The following is a 26993-nucleotide window of genomic DNA, read 5'->3' on the forward strand; positions in this document are numbered from 1 at the left end:
GACGATGTATGTACCTTTGCAAACACATACATAAGTATATAAACCAAATGTCTGAAATAGTACAGGAGAACAATCCTGAAGCCATATTGATTCTCCCAAATTGACCTCAAATATTTCTCTGCAAGGAGGAAGAAAATGGGAAAAGCTTTCCAATTGTCTTTGGACTGTAGGGTCTTATGCCTCCCTGTAAATACAGTCTGGCAAGTATCTGTTAAGCTGAGCACACTATCAATATGCGTAAGAGATTCAGGAACTAAGTATTTACCATCTCAAAGGAATGGCCAGGCTACCCAGAAAAGGCAATCACATAAGGCATTATCAGGTATCCTGGCAGACAGGAGAGAAGCAACACACTCAAATTTCTGCTGGGGACCACCTCTTTCTGTGATGTACGGATGATATTTTGGGGGGTGGTCTTGAGCTATAGGGTAGGCAGTTTCAAAAGTCTATATAAGAGCTTGCACACCAGTGTTCTGGGTTTCTCTCCTTCCTCCCTGCGTGGGGGGAGTGGGGGACCCTGTTGCAACAGTTTAATAAATATATCTGCTTTGCTTCTCAATACTCTCTGGTTGGCCTCTGTTATTTTCTCCTACTGATAGAAACCTACATAAGGACTCTGTACAGGCTCTTGGATACCCATAAGGGATAAAGGAGCAGTTTTTTTCTTATAACATTCTTTACATTCATACTTGGTTATGGCATCCCCTCCCTGTAGCTAGGGTCTCTGTGTAACCTCCCCAAATTTCTGGTGCATATTGCATCCAGGCACAGCAAGTGAGGGGATGCTAACTGCCATTGGCTCCCATTAGCTTGCTATTCTGGGCAATAAAGCAGCAATCCACCTAATAAAAGGAAACCTTGTCTAGGTGCTGTAACAATATTGCTATAGATCTGTGGGTGCTAAATGCTTGGGTTTAATGATTTAATTAAAACTGGTATGTTAGGACTGGAAATAACCAGGCTCATGTGTATTTACACTGTTAATCCCCTGGAATGAGCATATGTGAAGAGTTAATGAACCTAGGCACACTTCCTGTGTTGTGTATTGGACATTGTAATCTTAGCCAAAGGAACAATGGTTAATAAAGTCAGACAATAATAAATTGTCAGACAGGTAATAAAGTCACCTCTTTGTGAGGGGACTGCCTGGTGGGCATATACACTTAGGAAGTTCAGGCATCAAAGGATTAGGTGTTGGCACAACACAGGATCAAAGGAAATAGGTGTGAGAATGCAAATGTGAGACTTCCCTCTCCTCCCAGATAGAAAAGGGAAACTGAGAGGCTATGGGGTTAGAGTTGGGAATGGTGTAATCAGGAAGCAGAGATAGGAAGCGTTAGCTGGGTTGTGCCCTGCAGTGCAAAATAGGCACCAGAGAAAGGATGGCGCTGGGCTCATTGTTGCTGCTATGGCATAAGCTGGCACACAGGCTCAGGTTGCATATATGTGTAAATGAACCATATAACAAAATGACACTGTAGCCTCTATTGTGCCTCATTCCCAAAGGAAACATTAACCCTGAGCAGCATGCCTGCAACCACTGGAATCTTGTGCAGCTACTCAGCTGGGGAGGCGTGGAACAATATATTCACTTACCACTAAAACTGTCCTCCTTATTAGAACAAATTAGTACTTTGAAAGTAACCAACAAAATACGAATCTTTTAAAAAGGATTAAAGGGGTTTGGTGAATTTACAAGAATCTTAGTCTAGTGCCTGCCCTAGGTAAATTGGTATAAAACATCACTAAGTGTATTTGGGTTGTACATAGTTTGAGTGGCATTCCTACCATTGAAGCACACACTGTTGACCAGTTCTGCCATTTACAAGAGAAGCCAGAGGAAACCAGTGTCAGGAAACTCACACTCCTCCCTGAAGCCCCTTTTCAATGTTTTAAAAATTGATTCAGCTTGTATGTATGCATGTAAAATGGGAGAGTGTATTATTTAGGCAGTAGTCCTCAACCCACTTACCAGGGAAGCAGTCCCATAGAAAACAGCAGGACTAATCTTCAAGTAAACATGCATAGGGCTGGGCTGTTGATTGAATAAATGTACATTCAGCTCTCTAAGAATAAAAAAGGGTAAGATGTCCACCTGTGTGGAGAAGCTGCTGTAGAACAGCTGAAGGAAAAAAAAATTGGGATGGGCATGTATATGTTTGTACACAACCTAAGGCTAATATTGTTTCTAGGGTAGATGCCTTGCTGAGGAAGAATCCACCAGGGGAAAGCAGAGCTTTATCCCAGCAACCCTTTATAATGAACAGAAATGAATTCTCTTTCTCCCCACTGCCGTTCCCAGAGGTTCTGTGCATTAAAACCAAGTCCCTCCTCACACATTATATCATTAACTTATGCGATTCATTGCCAGAATATGTTATGATGCTCACCACCTTACCTAGCTCTAAGGGATTAGACACATATAGGATCAGTCTATCAATTGCTGATAGCCATAACAGTTAAAAGGAAACTCTGTGCTTTGAAGCAGTAAATCTCTGTTTAACAGGTGCAGGGAACATGCCACAGATGATGCTGGTCTCCATCATGCTCTGCTTGTGAGCTCCTGAGGCCCATCTGGTTGCTGTGGCATCTGATCCAGCAAGACAACTGTTATGTTCCACCCAGTTCTACACTAAAGTCTAGAGATACCTTACTTTAAAGTCAGCACAGTTTCCTAATACTACAATATTATGTGGGTGTTCATATAGAGCTCACTTGAACATGTTACTCAGTGAAATACATTTGACAACCAATCCACCTCCTGGAAGTATTACTTGAATATTACTGTTTGGGGGAGTGGTAAGCTTGTGCAACCATTACCATTACTATAACCTGCTATAACTATTACCATTATTAGTGTAGGATATTTCCTTTTGAGTGACTTCCTTATACAGTGGACACTCGGGTTGCAAACGTGATCCGTGCGGGATGCACGTTCACAACCCACAGCGTCCGCAACCCACAGCAGCGCGTGCGGGTCGTGATTCGGTACTTCTGCACATGTGCAAAGTGCGATTTAGAGCTTTTGAGCATGCGCGACCACTGAAACCTGGAAGTAACCCATTCTGGTACTTCCGGGTTTTGGCGGCCCATAACCTGAAAAAACGAAACCTGAAGCGTCTGTAACACAAAGTAGGACTGTAGTCAGCAAAGAAAGGGATTTTGTGTCAGTGTCTGAACACTGTAGAAACATACACTGTATTCACAATGAACAGCTACTTGAGGTTAGAAGAGACAAAGTACTTAAAAGTGTTAGAATCTAATTAGATGGCCGACTGATTTTTAAGTATGTTTGACTATTTCACAGCAACCAAATTGACTTAATGAGAAGCTGCTAGTGCACTTTCTGTGTGAACATAAAGAAAGCCCAATATGTCAGATCCAGCAGTGAGTAATTTTAATGTTACTTAGCTCTTCTTGAAGTGAATCTGAAGTACCAACAAAACAGCAGGCCCAAAAAGAAAATGTGTACTAAATCAGAATCAAATTGCTCCAATTTCAGTGGACGGGTATTTGAAGTTCTAACCACAAAACATGAAAGGGAAACTAGACTTTATTCTGTACCCCTCATGGTGATTTCCAAGTTCCCTGCTTTCCCTTGCTCTGAGCATGGCCGCTGTGGAGCTGTGTGTGAACAAGATATCAAGTGACAGTCCCAGCATCAAAGGTCTCCAATGCAAATAGACAGTTTTGCAGAGGGATTTATTAGGAATGAATATTCCTAAAATGTGCCTTTAGGTCCTCCCCAGTATTCCTAAAGGCACAGTCCTAAAGTCAGGAGCTGTCATTGAAACAGGCATAGCAGGGGAAGGAAGTTAGTTCAAAATGCTCTCTTTTTGGAATGACAGTCTTGATCAGGATCACAACCACAGCTGCAACTTTCTTTTTTCATGGATGTCCAAGGGCATGTAGTTGGGTAACATGCTGACATTCCCAGTCATGAAAATGTTTACTCAGAGCAAGTTGCATTGTTTTCAGCAATACTTCCAGACAAGAGGGCACAGGACAGAGCAGTAGATGGAAAAGTCTTGGAGCCCTGGAAACCCTAAAAAAGGGAAAGGCAACCTGTAGCCTTCCAGATGTTGTTTAACTCCAACTCTCACTCAACAGCTGCAGCCAGTACAGTCAATGACCAGTTGTTGTCCATCAACATCTGGAGGGAACCAGGTTCTTCATCTCTATTATAAAAGCGTCTTCTTCACAGTGCATTCAGTTCTCTTCTTAGGGTACCCATTCACAAATAGTACAAATCTGTATCTAAACATACTCACGGGTATGGCAGCCAAACAGTATCACTGATGCACATTTTATTCCCATAAACTTGTTTCATAAAGCAACAAGTTTAGCCAAAGCCACTCTTGACCTCCCTACCATTTACAGTGGTAACCCCCAACGGCAAACAAATGAGTGTAAACACTAATATGCTATATAGACATAGGTCTAAGGGAGGACTGGGAATGCCAAATCGACAACTCTATTGCACAGCATTTCAAATCAAATCATTAATCCCACTGATTAAAAAAGGTAAATCCTTCAAATATTAAGTTAATAACAGTTTATATATGCAGTTGTTGTTGTGGTGGTGGTGGTGCATACTTATAGCGCATTCCTACATGTCTACTCAGAAGTAAGTTCCATGAAATGCAGTCAGACTTACTCCTAAGCTGGTTTATCTAGCATTGCTACCTTGATTAGATGAGACTCTGCGAGTGCAAAATAAATTTCAGGTTGCATGGATGATTGTTGGGCCAAAGGAACAAATCATATTTCTGGGCTGAATAGACTTAAAAGCACTCTCTCAGCAACTACGTTGGGAAAAACATTACCTGCATAGACAACAATTCCTATTGTAACCTCTGTGTTCCTCACTGTGCATCCACGAAGAAGGAGACTTTCATTGTTAAAACCAATTCGTGTGAGGTCAGGCTGCTCCCTACAAGGAAGAAAAGGATTTTCCATTTATATCTTGGCTCTTACAGTGCAATCCCACACGTATCTACTGAAAAATAAGCCCTGGTGAGTTCAACAAGACTTATTTCTAGGTAACAATGTACTGGACTTCAGTCTCACACACATATATATATCACATTTCTAAACCAGGGGTGACTAACCTGTGGCCCATCAGCTCCCATCATCCCTGGACCATTGGTATGCTGGTCAAGGTTAACAGAATCCCCAAACATCTGACCTCAAGTTAGCCATGCTGTGGCTTCAAACCAGAGCCCAAGGGCAGAGTATCTACATTACAGATACTCTGCCCAAGGTCCACATTAGAGTCACCAAAGAGTGGTTCTGCAGAGCACCTCTTTATGCTCAGTGTATGAAGATTTTGGGAGGTTCCTTCTGCTTTCTGTTGTGCCAGCTGTGCAGGTTATAGGTAGGTAGGTACAAATGAAGTTTGTCTGAGACATCTATGAATGTAGGGATAAACACTGCAGTAACTTACACATAGCCTTTAAATCGATTGAGATGGTTGTTGGGTTTTTCGCAAACAATTGTGCTTTGGAAAAGTTCTGGTTCAAATTCAGCATTCTGCAACAAAACCAAACCCACAGTGAGTTCCTGTTATATCAGGAGCAAATCAGTGCACTATTTCTGAAAGAATATCAAGCTGTGTAGTGAAAAAGGAACATCAAGCATTTAAATTTACATCAGAAACAACTGCCACTCAACACTGTAATTTACAGTGAGCCCAATATTTGTTATTAACCTGTCAGGTTGAAATGTGTTCTAATTTTGAACCCAGTTATAATGTATGTATGTTTTCAGGCCTATGTATTTATGTGTGCGTATTTCTATATAAAAACATTGCTTAGACATCAATTATACAGTGTTGTAAAATGTAGCATCAAATGTATTTGTGGCTGCACACACAACTACCTTCCTTAAAGAATGAGTAGCAAAGAAAATAATGTGATTCTGAATGCATGAACACCACCAACAAGGCCTCACCTGCCAAACATAAGGTCTGAGATGGCTGGTATTGGGAAAAGTACTCAGGTCCAAATTATTTAGCACTTTATATGCTAGTACTAGCACATTGAATTGGGCCAGATTTCTAAGGTTTGGACACCTTAACTTTACCAGCTTGAGTTTCTATTCCCCAGCATGTCCAAATTTCATTTTCAGAACAATCAAATGTCTCCCTCTCAGATTTTGAAAGCCTCTTTCCTTTATCTCTTTGAGTTACTATGTGATTCCGATCTCCCAAAATAGAAGACCATTTCTTTTTGCATTACGATGTAAACCTGCTGATTTTATATCTGCTTGGCCCACCTTTGTTTCACTGCTCTGCCATGGTTCCTGCCTGAATCAATGAGGGATTTATTAAGTGCCACACAAAATGGCTGGCATTCCACTGGCTGTGCCAGCCTGGATTAAGGCACTCTCACTGCTGTAGTTATATAGCTTTGGAGAGGCACCTACCTGTGTATATTATATGTGGGATTACTATAGTGTTAGAATTCTAAGTGTAGCAGCCATTATTTTATAAACAGTAACAATCTCTCTGCCCTGCCTTCCAAACACAGTAATTCAGTACCAACGGCTTGAGGCTGGTTCACATGACATCTCTTCAGACCACTTTGCCACACAAAAGCTCCGAGTCACATTTGATCTAGCACCTGAAGCTAACATGGTGGCAGTTGTGGAAATGGTCTTGTGTAAGCTAATCAAAGCACATTTTGCCAGATGGGTTTGTCAGAAGTTATCCTGCTAAAGATTCCCTCCAGCTGGACAGTTCTGTGCTTCTGTCTTAAATTTATTTGCATACCGAGGTGCCACTAAAAGAACAGAGGGAAGACAAGTTGCAAAAGTCGCTTCCAGGCATACCTGATTAAAGAATCCTTTCACAACTTGTCTTTGCTTAAGGTTCGTCTCGCCATCAAGATTTGATGTCTCTAAGTGACAGATCCCCTTCTGATCAGAGGTGTGGAGCAGCAGGATGTCCGCAGGGACAGTCTCATTACATTGCAGCTGCACAAAGTCTCCCACTCGTACCTCTTCCCAGCATGTCTCAATGTAGGCTTTTTTCTTCCTGTTATGAGAAAAGACACCACAGCTGAATGGCCTGTGACAGGTCCATCAAGTCACAGAGCGTCTCTTTTCTTTGTGGTACAGCAGTGGCTGGTGAAGTGGTTCAAACAGAATGAGGAACAAATTCATTTTTATTTTTATTTGCATTTTTATGAGAACTTTTGTAACTGACATTTCTCAGAGCAATATGTGAACTGAAGTATAAATATCCCTTGAAATTTGCATATCTCTGAATTTTATGATGCAGGCCTCCAGTGTGTACCAAAACACACCTACTAGGGGAAAGTGTGCATATCTATACATATACTAGTGAAACTAACATACAACAATTCACTTTGTTAGGGGAAATTGAGTGCAAAAATGTGCATGTTAGTTAAAATTACATACCAAAAAATGTGTGTACTTCCTTGTGACTGTGATTTTATGAACACCTTTTAATATTGTGTTTTTAAATTGCTGTAACTTTATGTCCTTTTTGTCCTGGAACTTTATGGTGAAGGATGATGAATTTTCATGAATATTTTTTTAAAAAATTGCTGCAGAAATGAGGAGAACTGAATTTAACATTAGGAAAATGACAGAGGGAACCTGAAATTTGCATATTCACCCATCCCTAGTTGAAGCCAAATGTTTTACTTATTGATCACAGGCATATAATAAGTACAATAATGTATATTTGTTTTTAAAACTCTTGAATTATTTGGCCAAAATTCATGATAGCAGGTGATAGATGAGCACCTTTGAAGAGGGTGTTCCATAATTGTTCCGTAAGTACAACAGAAAAATCCTTCTTTCCTGTCACTACTTGACTAATCCCTGAAGGGCCATCAATGATTATTTTAATGAATGGGCAGATTTGTATGGGAACACCAGCCTTTGGGATATTCTGATATTCAGCTTTATGTAACTTTACAGGTCAATGTCAGCACTTTCAATTGTACTTGGAAGCATATAAGAAACCAGGGAAGATGTTTAATATCAACAAGATACCGGTAGATTCCATATGTTTAATCCTAGTCAATTATTTGGCTGTTGTGTTTTCAAGCAAGTGAAGCTTCTGAGTAGCCTTCAAAGGCACCCCCAACAATGATGCACTGTAGAAGTCTTCATAGATTCGCAATTGTTGTTGTTTAATCGTTTAGTCGTGTCTGACTCTTCGTGACCCCATGGACCAGAGCACACCAGGCACTCCTGTCTTCCACTGCCTCCACAGTTTGGTCAAACTCATGCTGGTAGCTTTGAGAACACTGTCCAGCATCCCGTCCTCTGTCGTCCCCTTCTCCTTGTGCCTTCAGTCTTTCCCAACTTCAGGGTCTTTTCCAGGGAGTCTTCTCTTCTCATGAGGTGGCCAAAGTGTTGGAGCCTCAGCTTCAGGCTCTGTCGTTCCAGTGAGCACTCAGGGCTGCTTTCCTTAAGAATGGATAGGTTATCTGCTACCTGCTAGGAATTGATTCATGTGAAAAAGGCTTCTGCAGAGCCTCTCCCACTTGGTTACCCAAACAGCTATGGGGTGATTGGAACAGGTACTTAGTACTGCCTAAAAGCCGCATTTCAAACAATTCTGAGGTATTTTAGAGGTACTGTGGCAGGTATCTTTCTCCACGGCCTGGTCTCTTTCTTTAATCTTCCATTTTGTGTTCAGAACTTGTTCACAATCTATGTCCCTAAGCTGGGAATTTCTAACAGGAAATAAATTAAAGTTGGTGATCACAGACATAGTGGTTATGACTCTGACGTCCGCTGAAAAGGGAATAGATTGCACTGAATCAATATTTCCATCAAGAACATGGACAGAGAACAAAATGCGTATTTGTTTGGAAAACAGAACTGTGATGAAGGATCGTAAATGCTTTAAAAGATAGGATTAGAGACTCAAATGATCTTGATAAATAGGAGAGTTAGCCTGCAATCGATACAATGAAGACAAATGTGAAGTATTGCACTTTGGGAAGAAAAATGTTTCCACTTTGCTTGGCATACTTGAAAGTCTTGGATACAGTAATGACAACAAAGTGTTGCATTCCAAGCAAGTTGCCTGGGTGCAAAGGAACTGACTGAACGGGACTCTACCTTCCCTTCTTTCCCCCTGCAGCCTCCCCATGTTCCCTCAAAATCTGGTTCAAGGGCAGATTTTTGAGGTGCATGGGGGCTGCAGCAACGAGAAGAGGAAGGCGACATCCTGTTGAATGAGAGTTTGCTTATGTAGTGTTAAATTCCTCCCATAGAGGCAGAGGAACACAGGAATATAGAGCTGCCTTGTATCGAGTCAGATGATTAGTCCATCTAACTCAATGTTCTCTCTACACCAGGGGTGGGGAATCTCCTAATTAGACTTGCCAGACCCAATCTATTTACTGTCATTTTACAGTGGTACCTCAGGTTACATATGCTTCAGGTTACATACGCTTCAGGTTACAGACTCCGCTAACCCAGATATAGTACCTCGGGTTAAGAACTTTGCTTACTTTACTTTATCAAACCTTTATTAGGCATTATGGAAATAAAACCTTAAAAGAGAAAATAACATATAAAAGCCTTAAAATATATATAAAAAGGCAGCAGTTTGCTAAATGCATATATATATATACATATAGAGTCAGTGGTTTTCCTTGTTAACCTGCTCCTTGGAGGACTGCTACCAAAAACTCGGCTACCCCCGCCGTTACCCTTTGGTCAACGTCGGATAGGTAGAATCCCACACATTCACCTTGCTGCGGTTCCAGACCACCCAAAAGAGGGGACAGCACGCGTTGACGGAGCGTACTGTACAATGGGCAATGAAGGAGAATATGCTCTACAGTGTCCGGGACATTCATAGAGCATCTGCAGAGTCTCTTGTTTCTAGGAATGTTTTGATATCTTCCCCTGACAAATGCTGAGGGAAAAACATTCAAACGGGCCAGCATAAAAGCCCTACGTTGGGCTGGGATTATTAGTTTAGTGACGTAATTGGCTCTGCTATCTAAGATATTTAATTCATAGAATATGGGGGAGCAAATTTTGTTTACAGCTGCCATAATATTTTGTCTCTCGACATCCTTTAGTCTAGTTAGGATATTATGGGAAATATATTGCTCATTAGAATTGTACAGGGGCTCCAGCTCGATGCCTAAAGATTCAATCTTTTTTTCGAGGTGCTGATACCATCTTGATTTATAGGAGTCTTTGAGCAAATCAGCGAGCAGACTTGATGGAGGGCAGCGAAAGTGGCAGCGTAACCAATACTTTATTGAGGTGGACCATGCCCAATATTCCATTGTGTGTATGCCTATTTCTGCACACATTGTTTCATATTTGATCGTAGCTGGGAGTCCAAGAATACGTCTCAGAAAGCTAGAGTGAATCTTTTTTAAATCATTGTTATATGCTTGGACCCATAGCGGGATTCCATAAAATATCTGGGATTGCACTTTTGTTTGAAATATCTGATTTGCCGCAGGAATAAATTGATCACCTTTCTGATAATGAAAACGGGCAACTGCTGATGAGATGCACTTTGCCTGTTTTATGGCATTTGTGCGATGGGTTGCCCACCCTAAATTGCTCTGGAATAAGATTCCCAGATACCTATAGATTTTCACTTGTTGGATTTCTTGCCCTCTTATTTTCCATTTCTCTAATTTCCAACCATTCGAGAAGACCAAAATTTTTGTCTTCTCATAGTTTATATACTTCTCCCCCCGAGGATGTAGTGTCATCGACTATATTCTTGTCCCTTATAATATTATAAATTCGATCATGGACTTCAAAATTGGAACGCGCACTGAAAGCGACCATCAGCCATTATCGTTGTCTATTAACTTAAAGGACGAAACCAAAATAACTAAGTACAATACCATAGAACCTTCTCAATACAAACAAATGACCCAATTAAAATGGTCCCAGGAAATGAGTGTAGCAGTGGGGCAAAAACTTACAGCCAACCTGAGAAAACAAGTATTATCCAACTTAAAGATCACTAATTTCTACAGTGATATTCCGAAAATTTATAATGAAATCTTCCAAATGTTTGTAGAGCTTAGTACTCCACCTAAAGAACTTTGCTTCAGAATGAGAACAGAAATCGTGCTCTGGCGGTGCAGCGGCAGCAGGAGGCCCCATTAGCTAAAGTGGTGCTTCAGGTTAAGAACAATTTCAGGTTAAGTACTTAACCCGAGGTACCACTGTATTTATGATTACATTTCTATCCTGCTCTTTCCCCCCACCAAAGAAGCAACCCACACACCTTCACCTGGTGTGGGAAAGTCCGAACAATGGCTTGAAATGTCAATCTGTGACTAAAAGGAAGAACTGTTAAGTGTGCTCCCTGCTCTTTGACAACTACAGCTTGAGCTGTACAGTGTCTTCCTTCACAGATGTAGCTTGAATTCATACAAGTGAGGAATCTCCAGCACCTGAGATCATGGTGATACCAGGGAACTGACAAGTGGGTGGATGTGCCCAACTGCAAAAGTGGTCTGCAGAGCACAGGGGAGTTTCACATCTGGTCTGCTGGCCAGATCTTGTCTTCCACTTCTAGTCTCCACTGGCTGTGAGTAATTTTGCACAGCAGGGATTTCTCAGATCTTATCCTAGAGACCATTCTCAGTCATAATAGACATACATATTTGTGTTTAGGATTTGCTCTCTAAAAACACTGTTACACTAGATCAAGCATCCCCAATCTTTGGCCCTCCAGATGTTTTGGACTACAATTCCCATCATCCCTGACCACTGGTCCTGTTAGTTAGGGATCATGGGAGTTGTAGGCCAAAACATCTGGAGGGCCGCAGGTACTGGCAGAAGGTGATGGCATTAACTTGCAGAAGTGCCTGGAAGGTAGTGAACTGGATCCCAGGTCCTTTGGGGAGTCTTTTAGCAGGAGAGTGAGGAAAGCACTCTTTTCACACACTTCATAGATCATTTCTGAGTGCCAGCATAGGTCCATGCAGGTGCTTCAGATGGTTCTATACAGATCTAAAAACTACCAGCTAAATGCTGAGGAGTTCCATTGTACTTACAGGAAGGCACTGGAATATTGCTAAGTGTTGCAGAAGGTCTACCTCCATCTGCTAATTGTGGTGTGGGCAGAGCCCATATGATTTGTCGCAGTATAATGTAAGAACTAGTTCTTCATCCTGGAGGTCCAGCTCCGAGGGCCTTCTGGTGGTTCCCTCACTGCAAGAAGTGAGGTTACAGGGATCCAGGCAGAGGGACTTCTTGGTAGTGGTGGCCGCCCTGTGGAATGCCCTTCCACCAGATGTCAAGGAAATAAACAACTATCTGACTTTTAGAAGACATCTGAAGGCAGCCCTGTTTAGGGAAGTTTTTAATGTTTGATGTTTTGCTGTGTTTTTAATATTCTGTTGGGAGCCACCCAGAGTGGCTGGGGGAAACCCAGCCAGATGGACGGGGTATGTATAAATAAATAAAGAAGAAGAAAAAGAGTTTGGATTTGATATCCTGCTTTACCACTACCTTAAGGAGTCTCAAAGCGGCTAACATTCTGCTTTCCCTTCCTCCCCCACAACAAACACTCTGTGAGGTGAGTGGGGCTGAGAGACTTCAAAGAAGTGTGACCAGCCCAAGGTCACCCAGCAGCTGCATGTGGAGGAGCAGAGACGCGAACCCAGTTCACCAGATTACGAGTCTACCATGCTTAACCACTATACCACACCACAAATAACAAATAAATAAACCTGGGTTTAAGAATAAAGGGAACTCCAAGTTTGCTCCAGAACCCAATTAGTTCACAACTCGGAGCCGTGTTTTCACCTCTCTCTCTCAAAAAAAGGTGGGATCCCTTGGAATCTCCAGCCCATTACAGTAGACCTTGTGGGCATGTGAATGTGGTCTCCCGAACTCACTGTCACCTTATTCCAGGTGGGTAAGAAACACAATGGGTGGAAACTGCAGGGCCAAGTAGGCTGCCTTGAGATCTGGACTCCATACACTGGCTGCACCCGTCTGCCAGCACCAATGCACAACTCCTACACTGTGCTGTTGTGCCAATACGGTTCTTTCCTGCTGTGCTGAGAGCAATGTCAGATGTTCAAAATGAGGTTTTCAAAAGTATTTTAATCATGAAAATAGGGAGGGGAATATCTTATACAGAAGCATGTTTAAACATTGTCTGTCGGGAGTTGGTTGTGGGGAGGGAAGATTTTCTCTGACCCACTTTAGGCATAGCAATAGAAGCAGAGGGTGTGTCATAGTTCTTGATGAAAGAGGCACCTGCTGCCTCTGTCTGGGGAACAGCACATTATTTCCACCTGCTTTTCTGCCAGGGAAAGAAAAAGTACGGGGCTCTCTTGCTGATAAATGAAAACAGCTAAATTAATTCATCGCCTGGAGTGATTTGAATGTCACAGCATGTCTGTTATTATCATTATGTGAAGTACCTGCTCCCTTTAGGACTCAGCTCTGGTTAGCCATTGCTCAATGGAAGCCGTGCTGTGCAAGTCGCTCAGACCAGTGAAGATGATCAAGAGATCAGGAGAGCGAGACACTCTTCTCCAAAGCAACTCCTAGTGCCCTGTGACGACTCGCCTCACACTTGGAGTGGCAGTGCTGTAAAAACTAGCTACAAGCTTGGAGCGTGAGCCAAAATAGCTCACCATGCTGGAGATGCTTCCTGCTGACAAGCCAATGCTTGAGGTTAAACATTAGAATAAATCCCGTCGGAGCAGCTCTGCAATGAAACAGACGAGCCGTTCATTTGTCCAAGAGCATGCCAGATGCAAGGGCCTGTGTCTTCTGTCTCTGCCCCTCCACCACCGAACTTGCTTACAGGGTTCCTCCCTGCGTTCAGGAACCCTGATCACAGAGCTTTCCAGATCTCACCAAGGGCTTGTCAGCATTTTCAAGTGAATGTGCTTTCAAGGCCCCTTCAGACCTTGCCATTTAATGCAGCGAAGTCAGGAACAGATGGGCTGGGGTGCATAGCCTTGTGCCTCCAACATAATGTCTGACAGGGTGAAACTTCATGAGATGTTTCCAGAATGGATGGGCATCTGTTGGGAATGGTTTAGGAGTGGAGGCTTTGGTTAGACTCACAGCTGTTTCATTCTGTGACACAGAAGCCACCATTTGGTGGTGCTGTGAGGGAGCCTCATGCCCTCCCAAGGGATTAAAAGGCATGTAAATACGGAGCTGGGTAAATTGACTTTCTGTGAATGGGTGCTGGCATCTGTCTTGGGAGTCAATGGAGGAATGCACCTTCGTAGGTGAGGTCAAGCTGTTGGAAGGTTGCAGTGCCTGCTGTGGCTGTAGAGACCGATGCAGGCGAGACATGTTTTGTTGCATCTGGGGCAGATGAAGGCATCTGGGTGTGTTGCTGCAGATGCACCATGGTATTTCTTCTCTCTTCACTCCTCCCAGCAGTCATTCCTCCTCTGGACACTGCTATGGATACATGACTTGACTGCCTGACTCCAGGCACTGTGGTTGTCTGCGAGGGATTCCCACATGATGTTGCCAACTTTCATGTCATGTTTGCAGACATCTTTGTAACACAGGGTTGGTTTGCAAACTGGCCTGGTGCTGGAAGCCAGCTCCCCGTAGAGTATGTCCTTGGGGAATCCTGAGCCAGAATCTAACTCATGCTACCCCAGGATAAAAAACATGGATCAGAACCTTGCTTAATATCCTTGTTTGTAGTCAGAAATTAACCACATTTGTGTAGTTTCCTATACAGTAGTTTAACACAGCCTAGAAGCATTCTATTATGGTGTATACAAGAAGGAAAGAAGTGTGCAAAACATCACTTATTTTGGGTTTAAAAGAGGATGGTATATTAGTATGCCATGTCTGAACTTGGGCCAGTGACTTGCTCTAGACCACCAAATGAGCTTCAAGTACACATTCATTTCTGTTTCTCTTATGCACACAGTCACACACTGCTTCCATTGACTGCACATATTGGCTTCAGGTTAACACAGCATGTCAGCCTAACCCCCCTCACTGCTGGAAACAAAAAACATAACCCAATGAAAGTTCAATTCTTCACCCAAGTCAGTGTGCTGCACAGAAAGCACTCATTTCTATCTATGATCACAAATACACACACACACACACACACACACAGAAAGAGAGAGAGAAAGAGAGAGAGAGAGAGAGAGAAAACCTAAAGCACAGAGAGATTTTAAAAGCAAGTCCAGACAACTTGCAGCAACTTATCCTCAGGCTACAGCTGCAAATTGGTACAACGCACAGCATTACAAATATGCCCCATAAGATACACAGTGTGCATTCATAAAACTGCCTCAGTATATATTGATACCATTCAATTTGCAATTTATATTAAGTTAGTTTGAAAAGTGGTACAGGGGCATAGCCCTGAAGTAGCTGTTTTTCAAGAAAACCAGGAAAACTGCACCACATAAAAATGACTATTGCTTAAACGATAATCCCAGGATACAGTTCAGCTGGGAAGGCAAATAGCTTTCTTGAGGACAAAGTCTCAATATTATAATTTTTTCTGGGGGAGGGAGGATTTTGTAGAGCTGTGTTAGTTGATGAAAGACAAAAGAGGCCTTTCTGATATACTCCTGTTCTCTTATTAATATTAATCTATGAATCAACTTTCACTGAAGTCTCAAGGCATTTATAACAATGCAATAAAAACAACTAAAATAGGTTTTAAAGCAACATAAAAATCAAGATAGATTTAAAAAGCATTGGTGGGACTAAATAATCCAAGGGGCCCTTCCAACTCTATGATTCTATGATTCACCAGAGAGCCTCATCAGCAGAAACCCTGTAGAAAGACAGCTGCTTGTGCAATGGGACCTTCTTCCCTGTCCTTCCCCCATGCACACCCTGAAATTGGTTTGGGTGGGGCGGGAGAATCCCTGGAACAGTGTGTGGGAGGAAGAGAGGCAGTATCATTTCACATGGCAAGTTAAAATGCTTGTACATTCGAAGTGTTTGTCATAGTGTGATGCTAAATCCCACCCTACACATATAAACAACCAAGGCAGAGGCCTACTCCCTCCCTCCCTGTCCTCCAGCTAGAAAAAGCCTGTTGAGCCAAAGATGCCTTTAATTATTTCCAGAAATTAAAAACAGTGAGCACCTGTTGCATCTCAACAGGAACGCTGTCCCACAAAAATGGGGGCAGCCACACTGAAAGCCGTGGCCCAAGTTGCTGTGGAGTGGGCTTCTGATACTCTAGGGCCTTCAAGGAGAGGCTGTCTTGCAGAAAAGGATGCTTTTCTGCAAGTGACCTACCGAAGCTGCAAGGTCACTAAGTGCCGTCAGGATCAAACACGGAAGTTGCCCTCCTCTGTTCCTTCTTTCTTTTTCAAGCACCAGTGCCACTTTGGCATTCGGTGATCAAAGGTCAGAATATGATTCTTAGCCTTCTTTGTTATACAAACAAAAGGAATATAGATATAAGGAAGAACAAATAAAATGCAAACCAATTTATGCTATAAAATAAGCGGTGTGATTTCCGCAAAGGGAAAGATCCAGACCATTATTTTCCCCTTGCAAGAAATGCTTGAAAGGAACAAGAGTTTAGAAGAGAAGAGGGAAATGCTATGTCTGAAAAATTAGGGGAGTCAGTAGAAAATTCTTGAGCAGAATACAAATAAAGAAATTGGGAATGAAAGGAAGAGGGGTTATAGAAGGAAGGCATGTTAACTAGTCACATATGTACTGAAATTGCTGAGGCTGATATACCACACAATAAGCCCCCATTTCCTTTGTATGGCTATCAGGCCCCTTAAAGGCAACCCTAGCTGAGTGGAATTGCTCTCCATGGCCCAACCACATGCACATTAGGGGCCAAAAACAGAGTCACAAACATAAGATTTGTGTGTGGTGCTAGGAGAGGGGAGCTATCAATTCATTTGGGGTAGAAGAAGCACACTATTGGCCCTTGTCCACCCAGGATGAGTTATTCAAATGCTACCCTAACCACAGTAATGGGAAAATGGCTCCCATGTAGCTAGGTTAACTTTAAAGGGACTCAGTTTCTGCCTCCAAAATGGTGTTTTTGTTATTTAGCTGTGCTTCACTCTGAGGTCCCAAGGTGGATTGCCACAATTTAAAATACCATATTAAAAAATGGTTTAACAGCAGTTTACAATCACAAAAATCGAGTGGGTCCTAAAATATACATCTTAGTTGTGAACATCTGGAATAAAAAGGTGTGTCTTCACCATTCATTGAAAACTGTATAGTGAAGAAGGGTAGCACCACATAGTGGACACTGCAACAACCCATCGTGGAAGTTACTCGAGTATGGAGTCCAGTGGTTAAGTCATTTCTGTCCAAATGGGGCTGTAGATGGTGAACCAACCAGAGGTGGAGGAGAAAAGAACTTCTAGCCCCTGAAGCAATCTGAGTCTCCTGTAACAGTGTTGAATTCAAGCTGCATCTTCTTCTTTCCAGGGAACTGCTACCCCATCCAGAACAGGCCATCTCCCCACCTCCTGATCATGAGAATTTGGGATGCACAACACTTCTGTCTTTTCACTGCCTCTGAGCACCAGTCTAATAGTTCAACCACATTTCCCAATTCCAATGGAACAGAGAGACAGAGCTGGGGGTCACCTGCATACTGATGTCTCTTTACTCCAAAGCTCATGATGGCAGCTCCCAGCAGCTTCAGACAGATGTTAAGTAGCAAGGGGGACAAGATGGAACATTGCATTTCTCTGGGTGTCTCAACCCAACCTGAGCAACACCCAGACTCCCCAGAATCACCTTGATTCTGCCCAGGCATTGGCCCTTGCCTGAACCCAGTGCACAGCCCTATAGAAGTCCTATTATAAGGCAGGTAGGCCTAGATTATTTTTTTAAAAGAGGTAATGGGAGGGCAATCAATCCAGACATGTGCAATAGATGCTTCAGTGTAGTTTTCCAGAGGTGAATGACACTCCTCAGTCATTAAGAATCACACAGCACATCAAATCACACAGCCTCTTCATACCTTACCATAGAAACTATGCTGAAATTTCTAATGCACATGGAAAGTGTTTAATTTTATCTTTTTCTTTTTGCCCTCATGTTTGACAGGGAGCATTGCCTCCTATCGTTGACCAATTCTAAAGACAGATCTTCCCACTTAATCCTGACCACACTGTGCCACAATCAGACACTGGATATACAGTAGAAAATTCTTGCAAGGCAAATAGCTTGAGATCATTCATGCTTGTTTTGAGCCAATCTAGTTGTACTACCCTTGTAGGTGGGACAAATTTGAGATGCAATCTTCCTTAATCTTTTAGTAACTTGAAGATGCGAGAGAACAGAATTTCTTTCAGAAATTGGAAGACAGTTCTGTTTTCATATTTCTGATGGAGTTCTAATGTGGTGATGGATAATGTAGATCTCCGGCACAAAAGAGACACTTCTTCTCTCATTTACTTCTTGATTTGCAATAAGCATGTTTTGTTATTTGGTCTGAAGTTGGCAAATTAGGTTACTGTAAACCATTGTTCACTTTCAAGCCAGAACAGGAAACACAATTAACAGTGTGGTTTCCAGTTCTGTATGGAGGCAAATTATTTTGGGCATTAAATCTCATTTGCCCTGTTTGGATGAATTGAAAAAGGATTGTATCCAATTTAAGGGTAGGCAACACATTCCGTCATTGCAAGGATTTCTACTCGTACAATGGAACTTTCCCCTCTCTCCTCCCATTGTGTGTACCCTAAATCCCTGGAGCAGGAAAGGAGAAGGAAGGAAGTTGCAATGCAGAAATCATTGCAATGACAGAATGCATTGGTTGGATACTGCCCTTGCTATGATTATAAAGCACCAGGAAGTAAGGGAGAAAACTGGAGCACATAAGGGGAGGTAGAGAAGCATACATTTGAGCATAAGGCTTTCCTGGCCTAAGCATGGCTTAGCTATAATGCCTGCTCTGGGCTGCTGTTTCCACTCATGTTATCTTTGGAATAGTACAATAAAAGTAATGAATAGACCAAGAAATCAGGAAATGAACTACAAAAAATTGCTGCTCTGATGTGGTTGACAACAGTTTCAACAACTCAGATTTTTCCAATACGTCCTACACAATTAACAATATTATTTTTCAAAAGGTTGAGATGTAAGGTTGTAGCACCTTATGAAAAGAACAATTCTCCCCTTTTACCTAAAATAAGAGATGAGATTACTAGAATTTTACAAACCAGGAAACACGTTGTTGTCAGGCAGTCTCTGAATTTGCCCCCTTTCACTGAATGCACTGCTTTTACTAACACTAGAAATACTTAAGAACACTTTCCTTCCAAGTTATTTTGAAACTAGAAATGTTGTTTGTGTTTCTGAATCACAGGTCAATTTTTAGCCAACAATTCTCTAGCAAAAGTCTGAGTATGCAGGGGGACATTTCAGTCCCCTCCAGATATAGTTTCTATTGTGCATTCATGGTAAGTTATGCTGATCATGCTATTGGAGTGGTCCCAATTTCAATACTGTTTGTACCAGCAAAAGTATTGGGTCATACTGCTTCATTTCCAGTCCATGTACACACCCTGTAACTTCCTGCTGAAATCCCATAACTTTCCATACCACAAAAATTCTGGCCATTTTTTTTTGTCCCACTTTTGCTATATTATTGGGAAAGCATTGTCAAACTAATAAAGCAGAATAAACACATCACCAACACACTATTATTGTGTTACAGAATCCACCCACAATAAGGACTCGCAAATAGTCACTTAAACAAAAAGACAAATACGCCTTTTAATCTAATATTTCAATGCATGTTTCTGAAGCATTCCCCAAATTGAATCCAATGACTTATTTACCTTTTGTATACCAGACAGCCCATGCTATTGATCTCTTTGTCCAGTTTGAATCTCCGAAAGTCCTCCCAAGCATCTTTGATAGCTGTGATGGCCATGATAACACAGACTGGGATCACAGATACCCCAGGTTCAAATGCATTGACCACTGGCACAAAATTGAGTACTGCAATGCCCACAAAATATAAATTAGCAAATCGATGAAATTGTTCATACAGGTTTTTAGGGATGAAGGACAGAAGGGTGTATCTTGTGGTCTTGATCCTGTTGCCCACATAATGTCTGTTTGGATTTTCTTTCCACGTGTCTTCAAATGGCAAGTTAGAAACAACGACTCTTTTTGCTTCTTCTTTCTTTTTTCTCCTCGTCCTTCTCTCTTCAGGCTCCTCATTCTCAGAATCAGAAGCAGCATTCTGGCAGCATGGTCTTCTGAACCGAAAGATGTCCCTCAGGAATTTTATAGGGCACATTTCCTTGACATCTTCCTGCCCCTTAAAAGCCACACTTTCTTGCACAGGTTTCTGAAAATTTAAGCTTCAGTCTTTAAGTAGATTCGCTGTACGGCAAAGTGCCGGTCTGAGTTTAACTAAAGCGATTGCTTTCACTTGCTTTTAGTCAACACCTGCTGGAACACCTACGTCACAAATGCACACAGGTATTATCCTTCTATAAACCGGTTTTCCAGTCATCCAAGTGAGTGATTCTGGGTCCTAGTGCTTGCTCTTTGTAGTGATGAATGAGGACTTTGTTCCTCAGATATACACTTGTATAGAAACTTCCTGAATCTCAATGTGAACAGCAGACAATGTTTCAGCCTATTTGTCTCTTATTTGAATATTTGGGACATATTCTTAATATCACAGGTTTAATATATATTAAATGCCATGTGCGCGCGCACACACACATGCATACAGGGCTCAAAATCAATCATATTTCTGCACAAAGAAATTCTATGCAACAAAACTAAACGAAACACAGACCAAAGATGAATTCTACAGCCTGCATTATTTGCACAAAAAAGAACATTTGTATATTTGTGTTTACTTTTCATAATATATTGCATTTTTTGTCACCACGAGGATTCCCAGCCTCTGGAAATGTTATTCTTTTGCATTCTGCTTCCTTCTTGTAGCAAAAAATGATATAGTCCAGTTGGGCCTGGACCAGGAAGTGGAAAGGAGAAAGAGGAGTTGAATACAGAGCTGCTGAAAACAGGCTGCATCTTTATTTTATGAATAACTTTCTGTGGTGTGGTGTTAGGAGGGCAGGGGACAAAGCACTGTAGCACTTGTAAAAGACCCCCCCCCCCAAGACATAGAACAATGCAACTTGATGCCTCCTTCCTTAGCTATTGATGTGAGGCACACTTCCAGTTACAGGACTGTTCCAGTTACAGCCCAAAACTTCTTAAGGAGTCCCCACAAAGAGGTTTCCACTTCCTCAGTGACCATTGGCAGTTGTAAAAACATATGCAGATCTAGTGACAAGCAAATACTACGTGGCTTGATTTGAATTGGGATCAGAAAACAAAATATTGTGTCTAAGTTAATTCTGAGCCCAAGTCTCAATTACAGTGGTGCCCTGCAAGACGAACGCCTCGCAAGACGGAAAACCCGCTAGACGAAAGGGTTTTCCGTTTTGGAGGCGCTTCGCAAAACGAAGTTCCCTATGGGCTTGCTTCGCAAGACGAAAATGTCTTGCGAGTTCCTGCGGGGTTTTTTTCCTCCCCCCTTTTTCTAAGCCGCTAAGCCGCTTATCAGCTGATCCGCTAAGCCGCTAAAAGCCGAATCCGCTAAGCCGTCAATGGGCTTGCTTCGCAAGACGAAAAAACCGCTAGACGAAGAGACTCGCGGAATGGATTAATTTTGTCTTGCGAGGCACCACTGTACATATTTGGGAATGCAGTAAAACCCAAATACCCTCCTAAAAGTCTTCTAACCCCACATTGTGAGTAGGGATGGACGAAACTGGTCTCAGTTAAGTTTCTCATTTTTTCCAATCTTAAATTCAGTTTTCCACATTTCCATAGCAATTTGTGGTTTTTAAAAGAGATCCTGATGAAAATTCACCAGATTTCATTGCAATTTTCTCCTAACAAACAGATTTCCATATGCAATTTTGCCTAAGATACAGTTTTGCAAGCCATTTCCCCTAATAAAAAGCATTTTGTGTGTGTGCTACTTTCACTAATATGTGTGCTTTTATGCACATTTTCCTCTAACAGATGCACAATGGGTGGTATTCAGTGCAGCTTTACTTAAATTAGATCCACTGAAATTAGTGAGAAAGGTTACTTTAGGTCCATTAATTTCAGTGGGTTTATTCTGAGTAAAACATAGTTGACTACCACCCATTCTTTGTCTGGATAACTTCATCACAAAATTCAGAAAAGTATTAATTTTGAAGGATAGCAGCATTTCTGTTTGCATTTTGGTTCACAAAGTGTAAATCAGGTAGTGTCTCATTAAAATGCAAAGTGCCACTTGTTGGAATGCTGTAATGATGTTACAGGCATCAGATACCCTAGGAAACAGAATTCCTCCCTGGTGCCTAAGTGCTTTGTTTGGCCATAAGAACGTAAGATGAGCCTGTTGGATCAGAATGATGGTTCATCTAGTCCAGCATCCTGTTCTCACAGTGGCCAAGCAGATTCCTCCTTGGTGGGCACTAGGAGCCTTGGAAGTTACATATCCCTTTTGTCAACAGCAACAAAAACACACAACTCTGTAGAGATATGTGTCTCCTGTAGAAGCATGCAGGCTGGTAGTTGCAGTCTGGCAGGAATTCAAGTAATCCCAGCATAACACTAGAATGGTTTTCTAATATGTTTGCCAAAATAAATATTTAAGATGCCATCTAGAGCCAGAAGAGGATTTCAACATGATTTTTAAAGCAGAAATCACCTACTACAGAATATGATTGCTGGTTATATAATTGTAATAATAAAAATAAAAATAAAAATAAAATTTATTTATACCCCGCCCTCCTCGGCCAGAGCCGGCCTCAGGGCAGCTAACACCAGTAAAATTACAGTAAAATCATAATAGGGAAAAAAAGTACCAATTTAAAATACAGGTTAAAATGCAATTTAAAATGCAGCCTCATTTTAAAAGTAGCCCATGAATCAAAACCGTAAGGGGAGGGAAAACATAAGGGTCAGACTGAGTTCAAACCAAAGGCCAGATGGAACAGCTCTGTCTTGCAGGCCCTGCAGAAAAATGTCAAGTCCCACAGGGCCCTAGTTTCTTGTGACAGAGCATTCCACCAAGTCGGGGCCAGTACTGAAAAGGCTGGAATGGAGTGCTGGAATGGAGATCTGGAGTATTAGTTAATGAAGCAGAAGAAGGCTTACCTATTGTATGCTTTAGTCTTGGATGAATTGATTTGCTGATCAAACCTGTATCTCTTAAAATCTTCAGCACCATCTTTAACTGCGATAACTAAAAGCACAGCAACCAAAGGTAGCATTGTGATCTCCCTGTGGAAGACTTCTAGCTGTGGGAACCAGTTGATGATCACCAAGAACAGGAAATAGACATTGGCCAGCCTAAAAAAAATTGTATCCTATTAAAAGAGGTTGATAATTTTACACTTGATTTCCACTTCCTAATTTGGTTCTTTTTGGGTAGTTAACAACAGCAGGAAAAATCTGAAACACTAATTCATGGGTAGGCAAACTAAGGCCCGGGGGACGGATCTGGCCCAATTACCTTCTAAATCCGGCCCACAAATGGTCTGGGAATCAGCGTGTTTTTACATGAGTAGAATGTGTCCTTTTAAAAAAAATGCATCTCTGAGTTATTTGTGGGGCCTGCCTGGTGTTTTTACATGAGTAGAATATGTGCTTTTATTTAAAATGCATCTCTGTGTTATTTGTGGGGCATAGGAATTGGTTCATCCCCCCCCCCAAATTGTCCAGCCCCCCACTAGGTCTGAGGGACAGTGGACCAGCCCCCTGCTGAAAAAGTTTGCTGACCCCTGCACTACTTGGATCAATCAGCTTCTTGAGATGCTCACCCCCTCAAAGGCTGCAAGCTGCTGGGCTTCACTAAAGAATGGTCTGCTAAGGACAAAGAAGATACTTAATCTCCCCATACGAGGCCACTCCTTGTTCAATCGAAATAGAAAATCAAGTTGAGACCATGATCTGAAGTATATGTGGGCTAGTACAGTATTGGGTGGGGATGCAGGTGGTGCTATGGGTTAAACCACAGAGCCTAGGGCTTGCCTATCAGAAGGTCAGATGTTTGAATCCCCGCAACTGGGTGACCTCCCATTGCTCAGTCCCTGCTCCTGCCAACCTGGCAGTTCGAAAGCACACAGTGCAAGTAGATAAATAGGTACCACTTTGGCAGGAAGGTAAACAGCATTTCTGTGTGCTGCTCTGGTTCGCCAGAAGTGGCTTAGTCATCCTTGCCACATGACCTGAAAGCTATACGCTTGCTCCCTCGGCCACTAAAGTGAGATGAGGGCCGCAACCCCAGAGTCGTCTGCGACTGGACCTAACAGTCAGGGGTCCCTTTACCTTAATATATTGGGTTAGTCTCTTGGTTATCATGGCAGCCATGAAATACAGGGTTTTACCCTATCAGAAAGATCTCAACACTAATTCTATATCACCTCAATAAGCTAATTTACGGAATTTGCCACGCAGTGCACTAAGTAAAAATCCCAACCCATTCCTAGATCCCAAAACCCACAACACACATGCTACATATGTGGTCTGTCACCATATTTTTATATACTATATATTCATATACTAGGGGAACTTGATGACAGAAACCAAATTTCTATTTATCCATGTGACTAGACCTCCACCTGCAAATTACTTCATTAGTGGTGTATTAGGAAACTAACTGTCCATAGCTGTGACAGGAACGGAACTCCTGCTTCATCCAACCATATCTCTGTAATATATGCCAGACAAGGATCTTCATCCAGGGTTAAATTATGGATGAGTATAGTTTTTGCTGTTGTTGTAACTGATTGGTATTAAACATTTGAAATAGTGGACTGTAGTCTTTGCCACAATACATTTAGTTTGCCATGGGACTCTATTGTTTTTAATGTTGTAGGTGTTTGGCCGTATCAAATATGGTATATTTTGTGTATTTTTTCCAAGCTAACCTGGCTGCACCCTATGAGAACTGGAAAGTTTTCTGTTAAATTCTACAGTGCACTACACTGATTGAGGTTTCAGATTTAACTACCGTAGGTTAGGCTTTTTAAATCAAACTACCCCATCTAACACTTTTTGCTTTGCTTTACCGTTCTAGCATTTCTTCTGAATGCCTTTCCATCCCTGAAAATATATGCAAAACCTTTTTATCTATATAGTTGTGGTGTGTATAGAAATACCTGTGAAACTGCTCGAAGAGATTTTGAGGTATAAAAGTCAGCAAAGTGTACTTGGTGGTCCGTATCCCATTTCCAGAATAAACACGACAGACTTTCTCTGATTCTTTCTGAAATCTCTCATTACTGGGAAATACAACTCTCCATTTGTCCAAGACATATTTCTGCCTCTCTTTGTCAGCTGACAACAGAGGTGCTGATTCCAACTGAGTCTGGGAGACCTCTTCTACGGACCACCGAGACTGCCAGCGATACCAAGCAGAGTCTACTGACAGAGCCATTTTCACCTATGGAATTGCCTGAAAGAAAAACACATAACAAGGAATGAAAACCAATTCCAGTTTGGGAGCAAATGCATTTCTTGCTAGTGAAGCTTAAGGGCAGCAAATGAACATCTCAAGTTAATGTACTGGCTGCCTGAATTTCAAATATTGTGTTTCCAGAACAAATTGCATAGACTAACAAGTACAATAAAAATACTTTGAGAAGAGAAAGAACAAACTGTTTAACTGTTTGGAATAAACCACAGTTTTGTTGTTAAAATGCATACAGGGGTTTTTGCAATATCCATACAGAGATCATTTCATACAAACAGAGTGGGAAGGTGATGCCAACATACAGTGAACTGAGTCACAGCAGATGTCGAAATGTTACAATATGAAAACCAGGGGAAAGGATATCTGGCATGCTGTGGAATGAAATATGCATATAGTTGTTTATTAGATCAAAGTCTAATAAACTGCATGCTTCCTCAGTGCTGGAAGTGATCACAACTTGTGGAGGGGAAAAAACCTAGAAGAAAGCGCAAAGCAGCAAGCAGTTCTTGAATCCAGTTAATGGTCTAATTCTAAAATAATAATTTAAAAATCTACTTCAGTTTAAGCACTGAAGTCACTTACAAAATGACTTATGTGCCAAAAAAGCATTGAAACTGCAAGCAAAGGCATGTCCTTTAACCTCTACACCATGTAAGCCAGAGGTTGCCAACCTGGTGCCCATGGGGGCCGTGGTGTGCTCGAGGTCTTGCTCTGGTCACTGTGAAGTGTCTGAGCCTCCCAACACACTGCCCCCTTGGTCACAAAGTGGTGGTGGAGGTTATGTTTTTCTCCCCTGAGAAATTGTAGTCTCCTCCTTAAAAAACTGCTACGCTGAATGTGGAAATGAAAGGGTCTGAAACCACCAGTACCACCAATTCTGAAGACTTGGTGCTGTTTCATTGCTTCCTGCTATTATGTTATTGCCAGGAGTGGCTACTACTCATTATAACCCAGTGGAACATTCATGTTTGGGGAGGTAGTATTGGAAGAGGGAAGCTGAGACAGAGAGGATAGCCATCACCTTCATGCTCTCCCTACGAGCAGTTTGAGGTGCTCAGTCGGGCTGCACAAAGCACAGGCAGCCTGCTGTCTTGAGAAAGATCAATAAAAGCAATGAAAATATCAGGATGCACATCCAAGCGAAATAAATCAGTGTTTTGCATTTTAAATTACACATTCTTGTTTCCCCACCTCCTTAAGCTGGAGGCAGAGCTGGCCAAAAATACTGAGATGCGTCTGAACTGAAGGGCAACCCAGTCAGATGAACAGTGTACTACTACTACTACTACTACTAATAATAATAATAATAATGGCAAAGGAAGACAGGAAAAGCTGGCTAGGCGTGACATTGAACTGAGTGAAAAATGAAGATGGTTCATCATTCATTTATGTGGAATAATAACATTAGGCAGGACCTCTCATCAAACTGTTTTAGAATCTTGCTAAAGACTTCCTTTCTTACTTCAGTAAGCCTCCCCAGTCATAGTCATAGTTATTTATGCTTGTCTTTAAATTTTTGTTGATTTTATGTGTCTTACTGATAATT

General features: G+C 41.8%; 2 protein-coding genes across 4 annotated transcripts in view; both read right to left on the bottom strand.

Annotated features, from left to right (window-relative positions):
- The window catches only part of LOC309332733 (phospholipid-transporting ATPase VB-like), a 55005-nt gene extending 34600 nt beyond the window's left edge, over window positions 1-20405 (bottom strand). The window contains exons 1-4 of the mRNA XM_081845906.1: window positions 19779-20405; window positions 6832-7036; window positions 5447-5532; window positions 4827-4933 (exon numbers count right to left, since the gene is read on the bottom strand). Of these exons, the coding sequence (XP_081702032.1) occupies window positions 4827-4933; window positions 5447-5532; window positions 6832-7036; window positions 19779-20245 (865 nt within the window). The 5' untranslated portion in view covers window positions 20246-20405. The remainder of the gene's footprint in view (window positions 1-4826; window positions 4934-5446; window positions 5533-6831; window positions 7037-19778) is intronic.
- A 2435-nt stretch (window positions 20406-22840) lies between these two features.
- LOC309333344 (phospholipid-transporting ATPase VB-like) overlaps window positions 22841-26993 on the bottom strand; it is a 145728-nt gene continuing 141575 nt past the window's right edge. For 2 of the 3 annotated variants that reach the window (XM_081846716.1, XM_081846715.1), the window contains 2 exons: window positions 25134-25429; window positions 22841-23322 (listed from right to left, as the gene is read on the bottom strand). In XM_081846716.1, coding sequence (XP_081702842.1) covers window positions 23124-23322; window positions 25134-25411 — 477 coding nt within the window. In that variant the 5' untranslated portion in view covers window positions 25412-25429 and the 3' untranslated portion in view covers window positions 22841-23123. The remainder of the gene's footprint in view (window positions 23323-25133; window positions 25430-26993) is intronic. The other variant, XM_081846717.1, reaches the window with a different exon arrangement.

The sequence above is a fragment of the Podarcis erhardii genome (genome assembly GCF_964252035.2).
Source record: "Podarcis erhardii genome assembly, chromosome: 2".
Classification (NCBI taxonomy): Eukaryota; Metazoa; Chordata; class Lepidosauria; order Squamata; family Lacertidae; genus Podarcis; species Podarcis erhardii.